This window comes from Rhodnius prolixus, unplaced genomic scaffold (genome assembly GCF_049639745.1).
Source record: "Rhodnius prolixus isolate KJV_2025 unplaced genomic scaffold, Rpr scaffold_13, whole genome shotgun sequence".
NCBI classification, from domain to species: Eukaryota; Metazoa; Arthropoda; class Insecta; order Hemiptera; family Reduviidae; genus Rhodnius; species Rhodnius prolixus.
This window is the reverse complement of record NW_027411583.1, coordinates 977,570-993,742: the sequence shown is the minus strand read 5'-3', so window position 1 is coordinate 993,742 and position 16,173 is coordinate 977,570. Positions and strand designations below refer to the sequence as shown.

General features: G+C 29.9%; 1 protein-coding gene and 1 long non-coding RNA gene across 3 annotated transcripts; both read right to left on the bottom strand.

The window, feature by feature from the left end:
* Nucleotides 1–166: 166 nt before the first annotated feature.
* Nucleotides 167–2,291, bottom strand: LOC141447791 (uncharacterized). The gene is made up of 4 exons (XR_012454578.1): nucleotides 1,504–2,291; nucleotides 1,308–1,380; nucleotides 1,124–1,228; nucleotides 167–533 (listed from the first exon to the last, which is right to left on the bottom strand). It is a non-coding gene; the product is annotated as an uncharacterized lncRNA (long non-coding RNA).
* Nucleotides 2,292–5,776: 3,485 nt separating this feature from the next.
* Nucleotides 5,777–15,434, bottom strand: LOC141447858 (uncharacterized). Of its 2 annotated transcripts, XM_074115759.1 has the most exons (7): nucleotides 15,344–15,429; nucleotides 14,474–14,543; nucleotides 11,725–12,178; nucleotides 11,479–11,551; nucleotides 8,179–8,225; nucleotides 7,282–7,479; nucleotides 5,777–6,767 (listed from the first exon to the last, which is right to left on the bottom strand). In XM_074115759.1, exons 2-7 carry the CDS (start codon nucleotides 14,520–14,522, stop codon nucleotides 6,587–6,589), a joined length of 1,002 nt encoding a protein of 333 aa, XP_073971860.1. In that variant the 5' UTR covers nucleotides 14,523–14,543; nucleotides 15,344–15,429; the 3' UTR covers nucleotides 5,777–6,586. The 2 variants fall into 2 exon arrangements, with proteins under 2 accessions (XP_073971860.1, XP_073971861.1); XM_074115760.1 differs by lacking the exon at nucleotides 14,474–14,543 and having other exon boundaries at nucleotides 15,344–15,434.
* Nucleotides 15,435–16,173: the final 739 nt, after the last annotated feature.

Genomic DNA, 16,173 nt, shown 5'->3' with positions numbered 1-16,173 from the left:
TTCTTTAATTTAAATATAAGGAGTTCAATTTCTGATTTATTCTTTGATTTAAATAGAGCAAATACCGAAATAATATATTTAAAATTCCACTCTCTTCTCAAGCTATGTATAATAGAACCGACCAATTTTATGAAACTATTTTAATAATTATAGGACAATAATATTGGTAAAACAAGCGAGGAAAATTCTTAATAAATCTCCATAAGATGTATTGATATTTCACTATTTATAAGTATTTCCATAAGCAAATCAATAAAAACTAACGATTTTTATAAGAAGCTGAAGATGCGGAGTAAAAGGTTGTCAACAAACCTAACGTTGTCCCTCAGCCATGCTAATCCATTGTATCCATCAATCAACAGTAAGACTTCAATCTTCTGCCATTACTTTATGCTAATATGAAAATATATTGAAGGAGATAATAGATTGGCTCAAAGGTGACTTCGTACTTTACTATATTTTTATGTTCTTGCATTTCCCTGCGTTTATTTGATTTTCTTCTCAAGCGAAGTCCGCATAATCCTGAGTTGAGTCTGAAATGAACAGCGGGTGGCTAAATGATTAAGATTTGGAAAACAAAATTATGGGTCTTACGTTTGCAAAGGTACACAGTCCTATTTTATGGCATTGTTGATTAACAATAAATAGAAGGGCACCGAGAACTGAGCATTGAGGAAAATCCATGATTAATAAAGTTGTCCTTGATCCTTTTTTCGCAAACTCTGATTTCTTACTTTTTCCACGTCCGTTACCATTACATCTTTGTAATATCCAGCGCAATCACAAAGGTTCAGTTTAAAGAAGCGAACAGAAGGCGTTAGAAAAACATTTCAATACAAGCTCTAGATCGTAATGATTTAATGAAAGTAGGTTATTAAATAAACAAATTTGAACTTTCTATGAATTTTCATTATTGATTTTCATCGCGCACCACACTTGCCGATTCTTAAAAACATTTATTGAAAATAAATATGTCCCTTGAAAACTGAATAACTAAATTTACTTGATCGTAACACTTTGTTACTAATATGGGTAAGAAAAATTAATTTAATTGTAACGAGTGCTTGGTGGATATTAAAGTAAATATGAAAAAAGGGACAAGTGGCAGAGATAAGCAAAATACCTTATGAAGCCGATGAAAAGGGAAAGGTCTTGTTCACATAACACTTGCTCTAGCAAGTAATTCTCATTCTTCTCCTACTCGGTGGAACTACTACCCTATTCATTCCTGTTAAAATATAGACAAAAACTATTAGCAGCGAATTACAGAACTAGTTACTTCATATTACTACGAACCCATCCATTACTTCAACTGAAGTGCCGAAATCACCATTATGTAGAAATACCAAATTTCGATATATTTAACTTTTTTTTCAAGCCCTAAAATTGATGATACAACATACACATTGTCATCTTATTTTTCTAATATTGGCAATATAATAAACAACAAAAACAAAAATATAAAGATATGATAATTTTAATTATAATTAATGTAATACGTACATACATAGGTTACTTAATTAGATAAGGTTCAACCTTAATAAATCTATTTCTTTTGATGTAATGACCTGACAGTTATACTGCTTATTTTTTTTTGGCGCATCGACTGCTGAGGTCATTAGCGCCTATATACTGCTAATGTAAAGTAAATTAAGTCAATTTCATCGCAGTTGCGAGTTAAGCTTAACGAAATTATCTTTCACGTCTTGCAGCTTTCTTTAGTTCACTTGAATATAGAACTAACTTTTCTCGTATAATAACTTTGTTATTAAGTTCTTTGTACACGTTCAAGTTAGTTGTCTGTCTTTTCAGAAGCTGTCGTACGTTATGATTCATCAATCATCTATGGTTATTCTGATTTTTAATACTAGTTTTCACAGGTTGATCGGATATTTTCTTTCTATTCTTCTCTTCTTTTAATTTAATTGAACAAATTATGTGTTACTTAGTTTAATTAAATTACTATGCTATGAACTTTATTCATTAAGTCCTAATTTATGCATTATAAATTTGATTTTAGTAAACAAAATTACGCAAAAATTCATTAAAACTTAATCCAGAGTGTACATTTATAGTAAGAGTTCATTATTATATTGAATGTTCCTCTAAATTTATTCTGTGCCCTACTACGTAATTATTATTTCTTACAATTTCATTTTTTTCTTTTTATGGGTCTTCGTATAGGCTTTAGTTTTCGGTCTTTTATCTATCTCAGAGGTAGGATTACCAAATTTATGGAGATACAGTAACTTCGACTCCCACGATGTTCCTGTGCCGCGCTACACTTATTGACTGAGTGAGCAGACTGAGTAAGGGAGGTTGCATGGTGTTATCCAAAATATTAACGAATTGTCAAACATTTGTAAAAATTATGAAATAAAATTATTGAAACCTAGTATTTGTTTAAAACTTCTGTTCAATTTTTGTTTTTAATTCTGTACATGTTTTTAGAACTGAAAAGTTGGGAATGTATTTTATACGAGGGAGGCGGGAGAATTTAAGTTTAACACGGACATTGTTGCATTTTCACTGCGAAATGATGATTGATAAGTAAAATATGAATTAATATGCTTTTCTAATCATTTAAAAAATGCGTAAATTAGTAAAATCTTTAAAGGAAAACTTTTAATCAGCAGAGAACATGCAATATGCTGGTATATCCAAGCTTTGTGAAAGGCTTTCTTTTTGCATATTACTAATACTTACATTTCTATCCGTAGCAGAAACACCTCAAGTGTTATAAGACAGAAACTAAACGATTTAAATGCACAACAGTACATTGACCAAGTAATAGCTCTAAGTAAAACTACCTGTCAAAGTACTTAAATTATGAATAATACAAAAATTCATTTAGTTTGTATTTACTCCAAATTTCAGTTACACGCACATCTCACTGCTGAAAAAGATAAGAATGTGAATAAGCCTTAACAACCCTTTGAACCCGCAAACAGATAATCCTTATTTTTTTTGCCATCCACCTCGCTGTCCATCACCACCTTAGGCAATCTCTCTGGACCCATCCTCCTCACCTGTCCATACTGTGAGAGTGCCTTAGTCTCTCTAATTTCCAGGACATTTCTCTCCACTCCCATCCTTTCCATGATATCAACATTCCTCACTTTGTCCTGCCTCGAACAACCTGCAGATCTCCAAAAATCCATTTCTACTGCTAGGATTCTCTCGCGCTGATTTGTGTTCAACATCCATATTTCTGCGGCATACAATAGGATACTTTGGAGAATTGATGTACAGATCAGCCTCTTGGTTCTGGGTACCAAATTTCCGCTCCATAGCACTGGGTTCAATAGTCCTATGAATTTTTTTCCCTCTCTACTTCCTGCTGGGAGGAACCATCCTTTTCTACTATTGACCCAATAGTAGTTGGTATTTAAAATGACCCACCCATTTAATGTGTCTACCTTCTATTTCTAAGGTACTTGCATTCGAAGTGGATAGGTGCTCTATCTTTATATCTGAATTAGGTATTAACCAATACAACTAGTTGTCGTACAAATATACTTCCCTTATCTGTTAGATTTGGTCTTTCAAAATTTTGTATTGTACCCTATTTGAAACTAAGCAAATTAACCTTCGATTATAAAAATAGTACTTGTTTAATATATTTCCTAACATTTTCTCCAATATTTCAGAGAGATCAGAAGTAAATGTTTAAAATGCAATTTACGTTAGAAAGCCATTAAACAAGGAAACTTTTATAAAAAGTGCCAGCACCTATGTCTGATAATGATCACGTAAGGACCTAATGTTTTCTTAAAAATTTCTATTAATTTTATTTTTCCGGTATTCGGAAGAAGATTGAGACTGTTTGGAGAATAACTTAAGCTTCGAAATGGTGTCAATTTTTAGAAAATTTATCTGTCTTTCTAACCGTGTTATCAGAATCGAATTCGGACTAAAACTTTCTGAGTAATAACATTTTTATTGCAAAAAAAAGTAATGTTTTTAGAAAAAAAATTACAGTGACTTCACTCAAGAACAGTGGGAAATATGAAGTTGGCCAATACGTCATTGAACTCCACTTCAGATGTACTTCACACAGTAGGCCTCTGGACAATACTTACTGGTTCACCCTGTATAAAGGAAACTGTAATATGCACATATGTATATTCGATATTTCGTTTCCTTCTATTTCTTAAAACAAAAGTTCTTATGGTCAAGGAATGATTTTTTTTTTATTATCCAACAAGCCCACAGTTCAGAGAATGTACTGAAGTTCTTAACTTATCCGGGACATGGTTATGTTCCAGATCTAACTGACGGCATTTTCAATACACTCTACTTTCAAACTGAATATAAATTAGAATTTTACACCTTACCTCGATAACCAAAAACAAACAAATATTTTTACACAATCAAGTTTAATTCTGATTATTTTTATCGTAACTAGTTAACACATTAAAGTTTGTAATAAAAATGCTAAGTTAAGTTACTGTTAGCTTTGCCCGTTTTGATAAAAGCTAGTAAGAGAACAAAGAGTTAGCTGTAAGATTCTCAAATAAAATATACGATATGTACATTTTACCAATGCGATATGCGGGATGATAAAATCCACTGATAAAAGGAACTACATAGAATAAAAGCCTTAAGTTACTGCACAACAAACGAATTCAAGAGATTCTACGTACCTACATAGAGAACCTATGTACGAAAGAGACGGCACAATACCACTGACTCGGAGAAAAACTGGCCGACCAAGACATAAACCACCTCAGGAGGTTCTTCCGTACTCAACGAACATCCACTGATAATTTAAAATGTACATTTTTTTTGTTTGCATTACAGCATATTTTTTTAAGGTAGAAACAACGTATTTGGAAAAATCAAATATTTTTTCTTCTCATAAAAAGTTCTCTTTACTGGAACTATGTGAAAATTTGTCGGCATTTATCACTTTTTTAATTTAACATGAACTTTTTGAAAATTATTTTAAATTGCGCCAGTAAATTTAATACTACATAGTACACAATTAAAATTTTTGGACGATTTATTGTTGAGTCAGCCAATCTTTCTTCAGGTAATATGTATTATTAAGGATTTATGAAAACACTGTTAAAGTTTGGCGTTGTTCAACATTACCTACCTGACAGTTTTAATAAAGATATTTTGTTAAAAAAAAAATTGTGCTAGCATTTACAAAATAAATTACATTAGCAATGCACAGAAACCGTCTTTGGAGGTTGATGTAATGCAGATTAGATAATAAATGATTATTTTAATAATTAGTTAATAAGGAAAATGAGTGACTATAAACAAAAACGACATACTAACCGTATTTAACTATTCATCAATATGTTTTATTTCTTGGTAATTTATGAAATTATTATTGTCCAAATGTGATCTAAAAGAATCATTTACTCAAATATTGGTCCTTAATAATGTTAGAATTGTTCTTATTTATATTATCTATTATATGCTGTACAGTTGGTGGAACACGAATATGTTACCAGCAACCAGAGCATCCGTTCTCATTCGGTAGTGATGGTGTTTCAATCATAACTAATTAAAGCACTGAAATCTTCTATTATTTTAGTTTTCAAATAACTTCTTTGCAATAAATAGACGCAAACAATTGAAATATATGCTGTAGCGATAGTTTATCATGCACTCCGCCACTAATTTATTCTAAAATTGAAAAAGTGGATTAGATTAATTAATAATAGAAGTTATAAAAGAAAATACTTCATTTAACATTTGAACTCTAGAAAAGACGTTTAATTTAAACATTATTGAAAAAAAATAGTTATACGCACACAAATTAAAATCTATGTTGTATTTAATTAAATAAAACGTTCATAACAAATGTTGAAATGTTTTAAGTTACCTCCTCATTACACTTCTACGAAAATCATAGTTCTCGTAAACGCAATATTCTTTAAGAGCGTAAAATTTAAAATCAATTAAAATCTACATCATAAACAAAAGGTATAAAAATATTGACCATTAGAGTGAGTTATTAGATCTGTCTGTGCTAATTATCTAATTTTTCTACAAAAGGAAAACAATTTGATTTGTGTGATTACATTAAACAAAATTATTACAAAGGTGATAAAATTATTTTTTAAATGTAGTTAATAAGAAGAAAAAATAAGTTTATTTAAGTGACAATACAATTTGTTATTATTTGTCATTTTTAACAGTTATATTATTATAATTATCTAATCTCATTTTGCTATCCATTATAACTAGCTAGCCTGACGGTTTTTATTTTTGATTTCAGTAAAAAAATTACTATCAAAGTACAAAAATAAGTTTTAACTAACTTCACTCTTTAAAAAAATACACATCTGAAACACTGATCCTGCAGAAAATTATTACATTAACGCAAAACGTTTTAGAATAATCCAAGGCAATATTTGATACCACACAGTCACCGAAATCTAATAAGAAAGTAACTAAAACAATAATTATTTTTTAATGAACTTAGAGGAATCTTCCTAGAAACAAATCCCTTTCTCTTAATTTAAATGTATAGAAAAATATAACATTTATACATAAAATACAAATGTAAAGCAAACCAAAAAATACATATATAAACTAATAAAGAACAATTTTAAAAAGTAACATCTTATTTATTATTTGGGAGATAATAATTACTGAAGCGAGACGTTAAAGATTGATTGGTAGAAGCAGTTTTTACATTTTCAACTGGTCTTCTATTTTGTAAGACTAACTCGTCATGATCTGGAGCCTTAGCAAGGTAAGATTGAATATGTGCTATTTCTTCAGCTAATTGTGGATCCAGTACACTGCAAACAAAATTCATACACGTCAAATTTAATCCAAGAAAGGAAGAAAAAAAAACAACTAAATCTCAAATGCACTAACGTTTTTATTTAATTGTGATGAATATTGTTATCAAATAAAATCAATGAATAGAAAACTAAACGTTGTAAATAGTTTTTGAATTTCTAAATATTCATTAGGTTGTTGCGCATTGATTAACCAACAATAATAACTTATTGATTTATTAACTTTTCTGTACTCCACTATCTCGAATATTATTTATGTATCTGAACATTAAAACGTTTTAATAAATAACTCGTGGTTATTTACTGTTACTGAAGTGTGCTCTTAGCTGAGGGATTAACCTTACCCTTATTTACATATATATTTTTCACAGCGCATTTTTGAATCTGCATGTACGACATAACTTTATCTTTGGTACTATGCATCGTATACTCTGTATATTTCGTAGTAAATTTTCCCTAATTAAGTTCATACGAATTTAAAACATACATTTACTATTTAAACACTACTTACGAGGAATGATTGGAAACGTTTGATCTGAATGAACGCACTGTTCGACGACTAGCAGATTTTCGTGAGTTCATTGAATTGGCTGATGCACAACTTGCAGAAGATCCGAAACCATAATTTTTAGCCCTCGTTCCACAAAAGGAATTGAACTGATTTAAAGAATTCCTAGTTAGTGGACATATCAAACTGTCATTTGGTGTACTAAAAAATAAAGAAATGAATTAATCAATTAATATCAATACGAACTAATACTTGATTACCATTACATTTTTAATTATATTTCCAATATATTTTGGTTAATAAATTTTAACAAAATTCAGTACTAAAAGGTCGTTATTCAGTTAGTTTTACTATAATAGTAAATATCTTACAAATAAAATTCATCTAGAGATTCAAATCCTCTCCTCCTGTACTATAATCACAATTCACCTATTATGTTATTTCAGCAATTGAGTACGTAATAAACACATGGTTAATGAGTACAAGTTAAGACTTTCAGCGAGATCAAGTGCACTTTGTACGAAGAATTATTTAGTATTCAATAATAAGCGATGCTAATTCTATTGACTGGTTTGTGAAAGTAAGAAATTAATCACACTTGAGTAATTTTAGATTCCATTAAAGTTTTATTGCATTCTCTTCCACATTTATAATTATTACACTTATATTTCTTTTTGTTTTATTCCAATTTCTGTTAATAACAAATAATCTATTCTATTTAAATCACTTTGAAGCCAACTTATGAGTCGGTCATTGTGACCATGAGTGCACATACATACAAATAATGTTTATTATTATATTTCCCACTATCAAAATTGAAAATACTGTACTATTGATGCAAAACAAAAAAAAAATTGTCAAGTTATTAAATAATTAATAGAGAAAATAAAAATAACTTACGAAGAAAAAAATCTTTGAGCAGAAGTTTGACCAAGAAGAAAAAATCCCTAAAAAAAAATTTACAAATTACGAACAATATAATGAATTTTAGAAACAAAGTGAAACACTTTCAAAAAACTTATTAAATAAAAATATTTATGGATGTTGTAAGAATAGAAATAGTTACTGTCCCCGGTGGTTTTATCAATTTTGTAAAGTATTAGTGCTTAAATAAGTTTACATCTAGAAACGTAATCAATGTAAAAATAGATAATTATTTAAAATAATATAGAATTAATCCCCCAGAAATTTCTTCACTATTTGTTTCAGACATTTAATAATCTTCAAAGAGCGGATTATTAATTGTTACGTGAACAAATCTAGGCGTGTTGCCCGTCGATTTTTTTTTTTTTTTTTTTAGATTCACGGAGAAGGCACTGGGTGCAAATAACCTTAGACGCAGAAGTGCCTAGAATAAATACAAATTGCAACTCTTAAAAAATTTTTGTTTACACTATTAAATCAAATTATTAACTTTAACATGTTATTTAGGTATTCATTCATTTCAAAATATAAATGTTTTATAAGCTTGCCCCTTTATGAGTAAACCGTGACTACGACTTTAATTGGTTGACTATAAAATTACAATCTATACCTACTTTCTATGTATAACATAAAACGGGCTACAATAAATAAATATTTAGGACGAATTGGAACTTGTTTTTTGTTTCCAGTCATTTTCTGCTAATTTTAAAGTAAGAATGAAATACATTGATTTAAAAAAAAGGAAAAATAATTTGTCTTCAAAGACCAAAAACGTACAGTTTTATACTATGAACTTGTTTGAAAAGAATATTGTCATGAAAAGTCATTAAAGTTTTTTGGCCAACCAATCTTTAAAGAAGATATATGAACAACGGCCCAAAACAAACATCTCAGTTTTAATATTATTATTATACAATGAAAGCTGTCTCAATGAATTAAGTTTCAAAAATCACACGTACTTCGAAAAGTTCAGCCTTGAAAACATAATTTCACTATCCACTTGGAATAAACATTTTACTTCAACATAAACCAATCATACAATTAATTAAGAAATGTTGCTTATTAATTTGAAGAAAAGAAGATGTTATGTATCCACTTTGTCCACAATAGAACTCAATCCCTTGATTACGACACTTTATATTGACATATTTCTTAACCAAAATTTGAATTCATCTTGATTCATTCATTCATTTTAATAAACGTTTTTGATAGATAGAAAGTGAAAGTACAAGCAAACTTTACTGGATACTTCAACGATATTGAACATGGCTATCCCAAGCCACTACTGAACCTTGTACATGCTTTTTGTTCTAGTTTCCTCCCATTCACTTCCACTTATTAATTTAGACAAAATTAGGTTCGAATACAATTTTCTTTGCATAACAATCGCAGGAAGAGTATGTCTTCGTTCTTACACCAGATTTAGTATGCCTATGAAACTTTAAAATTATTTAAATTCAAATGAAAAATACCTTCAACATTAATATTAGTTTTTGTTTTTTTAAATTTATTTGCTATTCACAATCTATAAAAGAATAAAATAAAATCAGTAAATATGACTTCATAGAAGACTTCATGACTGGATCAGCTTGAACCGAGAAGCTGCTCACCGGCTACATCAACAATGGAGTTTCAAACATTACTGGAGGTGGTCGCGAGGCCAACAGCGTTTCAATCGTCATGGACGACAATCTGGAATCACTGTAGAGCCAAGATTTTGAACGAGAGGATTTGTACAGAACGAAAGAATTTTCTGCATTTAGATTTGGATTCGTCAGTTATATATGAGATCTTGAGGTAGGCCTTGGAGGGTAGCGTTAGAGGCATAAAATGGAGAATTCGTAATCTGATGGAGTATTTTTGATTGAAAGGACTGAATTTTTGTGTGAATTTGAAAGCTTGGTCGAACCCTACATTTCAAGTCCTTAAGTCTAGATCGGTTTTAGTACGCTGTTGTATATTAGTCGTTTATGTTCCAGTGGTTGTTAATGTTAATTTAAACCTTAAAATTAATTTTACTTAAAAAATTTAAAAATTGCACGAATAATGCAATTGAATATAATTAAAAAGCAAAGAATTAAAATAAGCATTTTATTTAGTCCAAAATAATTTGAAACATATTCACAAAATTATTTTAATTTAGAAATAAACACATTAAACTATGTTAATTTGAATTCGCTTTATTAGGCTAGAAACAAGTAAATTAAGTGCATTTTAAACACGTCTGCAGGTGAACAAAACTCAACAAAGTCGTTCGATGATATTCAGTTCCTGGTTATGCTTGCTTCATATTTGAGAGAATGATAAACTATTGGAGTCTGTACTACTAATTTCCATGTTCCTAATATTATATAAAGAAATCAGTTCGAGAAACAACAGTGAAATTTCTGTATTATTTCATTCAACATAAGCGATTTACTGCAAGAACTATTTTCTCCTACTTTAGTTTTAAGTTTATGTCACAAACATGCTTCCATCTTGCAATTGCAAAGATCTAATGTAAGACCAACTTTTCTTTAAAATCAAACATTCGTCATCAATACGTTTTAGTCACATTTGGATGAGGATTTTTTAACAGACAGTTAATAATTAAACAGAGAGAGTGATTTTATAATTCAATCGATGTATTGTTTTAAACGTTCTGCGGTAAAGAATTGAGTAACCTAAGGGAAATTGTTACTGTTCAGATAATCAATGTTAAGTGATTTAAAGGCCTAGGAAAAACAATAGAGTCGATCAAATAGCTTAATTGGCATTCTTGGCATTAATAATCTGTTAGGTTTGGTAGTTTGGGCTTGTTTAAATATTTCGGCTTTGTTTTAGTGGACGAATCATGGGTTTTGCATTTGTTTTTTTTCAGAGTGACAGGATAGAATCAAAACGTGAAATATGTGCACCTCAAGAATAGTGGACCCAGAGAAGATAAACCTTCTTTATATTTACTCAAAACTAGATTATATCAGTTCAATTATGTGTCCAATGTTTTAAGACATAAAATAGTGGACTTCCTACTTCATACTAAAAAATTGCACAAAGTCTCTGATTTTAAATTTATCTGAGTGCTGTAACCTAAGAACAACTCCGTCAAAAACTTGACTGCATTTCTTCTTTTTTAAATATACATATAAGAAAAAAAGTTAAATATTTGTTAAATAGAAAAAATATTACATCATTGGAAATTGGTAATTACTTTGCAGTAAATAAATGTATTCCAATTGCAAATAGCAATCGGCAAGAACATAGTTTGTGTAATACTAAAAAAAAATCCTTAAAAACCTGAGAATTTCGAAGGCGCCGTAGCTGGTTCAAATATGCTCTCTGTTTGCCGTTAACAGTGTACTTCTTAAACCTGAACAAAAAAATAAAATCATTCAACTTATTTTAACTAAATATATATACAAATATGCATTGTCCTGCTATAAACTTTGAAAATGGATGAAGGTTTTCAAAGTACTTTTTAAACAAGTTTTCGCCACTAAAGTTTCAAGTTTTATAAAAACTTCACAGACAACTGATACATACTTGCGTTGGTTCTGAGTTTTCTGATGGGGAATAAATGGTCGCCTTCTTCTGTGATGGGCATTCCTATTAGCGTATATAGATCCTGAAATGTTTAAATTTCGCTGGGCTTTCCTTATTTGGTTTCTACCTCTTTGAGTTTGTTTGATGTTTTTATAATTATTATAGTTAGCATTCATTCTGCTCTTTAATGGGATTGTACGATGTGTCCAAATTTTGTTTTCAGAATCAGTTATATTATTTTCTTCTGGTTCATTTTTTATCTTTATTTCAATATCACTTGGTGGTACTTCAACTTCTTCATCCTCATCCTCATCATCATTATTATCGTATAAATGCTCTACATCAATTTGCATAATGTCATTGTCAGATTGTTCACCATTCTGCCTGGTAAGAGCTGCAATGTTCGCCTGTCTGATGCGTTCATTCTTTCTTCGCTCTAGGTCTATAATATCATCTGAAATGTTTTAAAAATAAACACAAATTGAAAATATTATTTAATACTTAATAAATAAATAATAGCTTACTCCTTTGATTTAGTATCCTAGCAGTTAACCCTTTTCGCAAAAAGTCACGAGATATCCCTTTAGAACCAGAACATGTCTCTCTCTCTTAGACTACGCAGTTATTTACTTATGAGTTAGCTCTGATAGTAAACCAATACAATAAGCATGAGCACTAAGAAAGATACAATCAAAGATACTATATACTTAGGATACAGGCTCTCTCATAATTATATCAAAACTGAACGTAGTCTCATCTCATGCTGGAGATCCCAGTCCACATGATTGCTACTTCAGATACACAAACTCAGATGTACTTCTTTACAAATCATAGGGGTTCTTGATAGATTATTCAGAACTAGTGTAGGGTCTTGGACACGTATGTTCCACAAAGATTAAAAACAACCAAGCTTCAAATCAGGAAATTTATAAAATTATATGGTTTATAACTGACTTAACCACAATATTCCTCGATCTTCTAATTGTATATTTCGAAGGCCATCTTCGTATAAACTCAACAGCTGAAACATTCACTCACCTTGAAGTCAATAAATCTGACACCATGCACCTATAGAGGTTATCGGCAAAGTAGGAGTAACCGCATATGACCTAAAGGTACGCCCGAAAATACTTTGCTCAAATTGCTCTCAACCTGCTTTTTGAAACAGTGTAAAGACTGACCTCCTTCTTTGATTGAACTGACTAACATTTGGCTTACAATAGCAGCCTCTAAAAAAAACTGAGCAAAATAAAACTGTTCGTAGCTTCCAAACAGTCACTCAGGTCACAGACAATCCAGAAAAATAGATGCGACCATAGAATGCTGTAAAGTTCTTAACTGGAAAGGAAGGGACTTGATGTTACAATGGCCATTAGCTGTAGCGGTATTTCAAACAATGAATCGGGAATGAACTGGCAGAAGTATTTAAACGAAAAGGTATAAGTACATTCTACGTTCAAGTATCTCAACGTTGCCTTTAATTTCAAATTTTAACGATATCAATATGAAGAACTCCTACATGGATTACGGGGGCAAACAATATGCGATTCTTATCCATAGATACTGTCAACTTACTTGTTAAGACGTATGTAATAAAATATGAGAAGTTGATTTCTAAAAAGAAAAAACGAGAAACAGTGCTTGACTTGCACATTCTATACTAATCAAAGCAGTGGAACAAAAAAAAGAGCTTTTTGTCCTCTTCATTTCAGCAAATTCCCTAATGAAGAAGGATGAACACCACCTTGCACCTGTCAATCTAACTAACAGATCTAAAGTTAACTCCAATAAGCAATGCCCGCCATACTTTGCGTAAAAATTTGGATCACGATTCGTTTCATAGATATTTGAATGTTTAATGTTAAGACAGCTTTAAAATATATGAGCACCAGGTTGAAAGAATATTTGTAACCATGCTAATATTAAATCAAACGATAGAAATTAAAAGTTGACAACTTCAAACTTCATGCTAAGAAAAAATGATTATTTTCAATTTTTTTATTTTTTATTAACATTAATATATTATTTCTTTGTAAGATCTCTGCTGAATTCTAAAAATTCAAATGTTTATATTTTAAATTTTGTTTTCTCTCATAAAAAAAAATTAGTCTGAAAATACTGCTTTATTAACCTTTTAAAAATTAATTGAGGTTCAATCTGTGAAATCGTAATAAGTTCAAATGTATTTTTTGCAGTTGTAACATTGCCTCAAACAAAAAAAAAAAAAGACGTTTCAGTTAGTAAAATTTTTAGTGAGCGACAAATATTCAGCTAATCCTAACTGGCACGATATGGAATATTAATTATCTTTTAAAAGACAATCCCTTGTTTACCTGATATACTTAATGCACTTTTTAGAAAAAACTTTTACTCCTAAAAAGTTTAGTTACTTCAAATCTATATTAAGAGATATTCTCTGTATTGGTGGCCATTCGCCATATTTTTTTTCAAGCATGCCAATATGAGCCTCCAACATTCAAACAACAACATTCAACTTAAGCATCCACATTACATCAACATTAACAACATTCAAATTAAAAAGTTTTGACAGGTAGATTTTGAAGCTGGAAATTTTTCAATAACACTAAACACTATCAAAGTGCCCATACTTTTTTAAATAAAACTCCTGATATATGTTCTAAGTTAATTTTTTTTTGTTAACTACAATCACAAATACCGTTTTTTTTTTAAAAAAAAAAAAAGGAGCAAAATAAATTTTATGGCGTATTATAAAAAAAAAAGATCTCACCTAAAGAGAGATTCATCCTGACATCCGTATTTATACAACTCGCTGACATCGTGAATATTATTTCAAACACCTGAAGAGACAAAAACGAATAGAAAATAAATTACTGCGGATCTCTAGTAGCCGTAGTTGAAGATGCGTACAATCCACATTCGACTATACCGCGGTCTTAATAAGTGACGCAATCAAAAGATCCAATGATAGTGTGATAATGTAACGAAAAAAATTCGTTAAATACATAGATCCTGAAATTAGTTAAAATATAGCACTAATTTGATTATCATTATTTAAACTTCTTTTTATAGATTGAATAATATTTGCATATTGTTTCATTTATACTAAAGAAGGAAATGACAAACAAACGCTTTTTTTGCGCGCGCTGACTTTCTGACTACGAAAAACCAAACTATGACTGACTCACGTATCCAATAAATTTATTGAAAGTTCAAACCAAATCTGGGAACAATCAGAATAAACAATTACCAAATATTTCTAAAGATTATCGCTGATACATCAGAAAGAATTTAAAAATTATGTAACCTAGAAGTTGTATTCATAAAAAATAATTAGGTTCTCTAGATAGATGTTTTGAATAGAAATGTTTTTATTTAGGGAGAGCACTATAAATCTGGATATGTTAGTGCTGATCTTTACTTCCATTTTGGTCAGCCAAGATTCCAAAATTCCAATAACATACATAGGTGAGATTGGAGAAATCATTTGAATTGGATTCCCATGATTGTACATATTATTACTTGGTAGACAACGACATACATATGTACATATTTATGTAATGTACGGTAGAAGTTGCAGAGAAAATTACATAGAATAGGTATGGATTGTATCGACAATTTATAAGATTTTGCAACTTACATACTGCTTCGTATTCTCAAGAATTAGCACAAGTTAAAGAATCTTATGAAAAATGATTCATAATTTTTTTTCCAATATAGAAAGCTTCGAGCGATCACCTAAGCAAAGAAAAAGTTTACAATTCAAGAAACAAATGCTAGACGTAAAGTCAGGCTCAAAAGTAATAAATAAATTAAAATAATATGTTTATATTTCACATTAATAAGTATTAGTACTTTGAAATTTTTTTCATTTATGTAAATCAAATAAAATTTGGAAATAATCATCAAACGAGTTAAAGGAAAAGTTAAGATTTGTATGTAATCATACTTTTATCTACACTTAAAATATTTTACATAATAAAAATCACTGGCGAATTATAGGGGTGTGGTAAGAGAATGGAATAATTCTTAGCTGCCTCAAATATTACATTGACCTCTATTCTAATTTGTGACTAACTTCGAAATATTTTTGTACAAAACTTTTCGTAATAATTTCTTGTTACCCCTAACAATCAGATTTAGCTTACCTACATACCTTAACTAATTTGGCTCTTTATTAAGAGGTATTTGTTATATTCTTTACTAAATAAATTATCAACTGTCTGACTATTAATGGGCATAAAACCATGAGATTAATAATTTTTAGCAGTTCTTTAAAATAATAAGCAAATGACATAGTAACTATATTTTTCGCTCTACTCTGAAGCAGTGCTAATGCTAAGTGCTACATCAAGACGTATATATCGCACATTTAGGATTTATTGGTTAATACTTTAACAATATCAAGTAATCATTATTTTTACTTTTTGGAAATGCAATTTGATTACTTAAAATTCGCGGTTCGTTGAA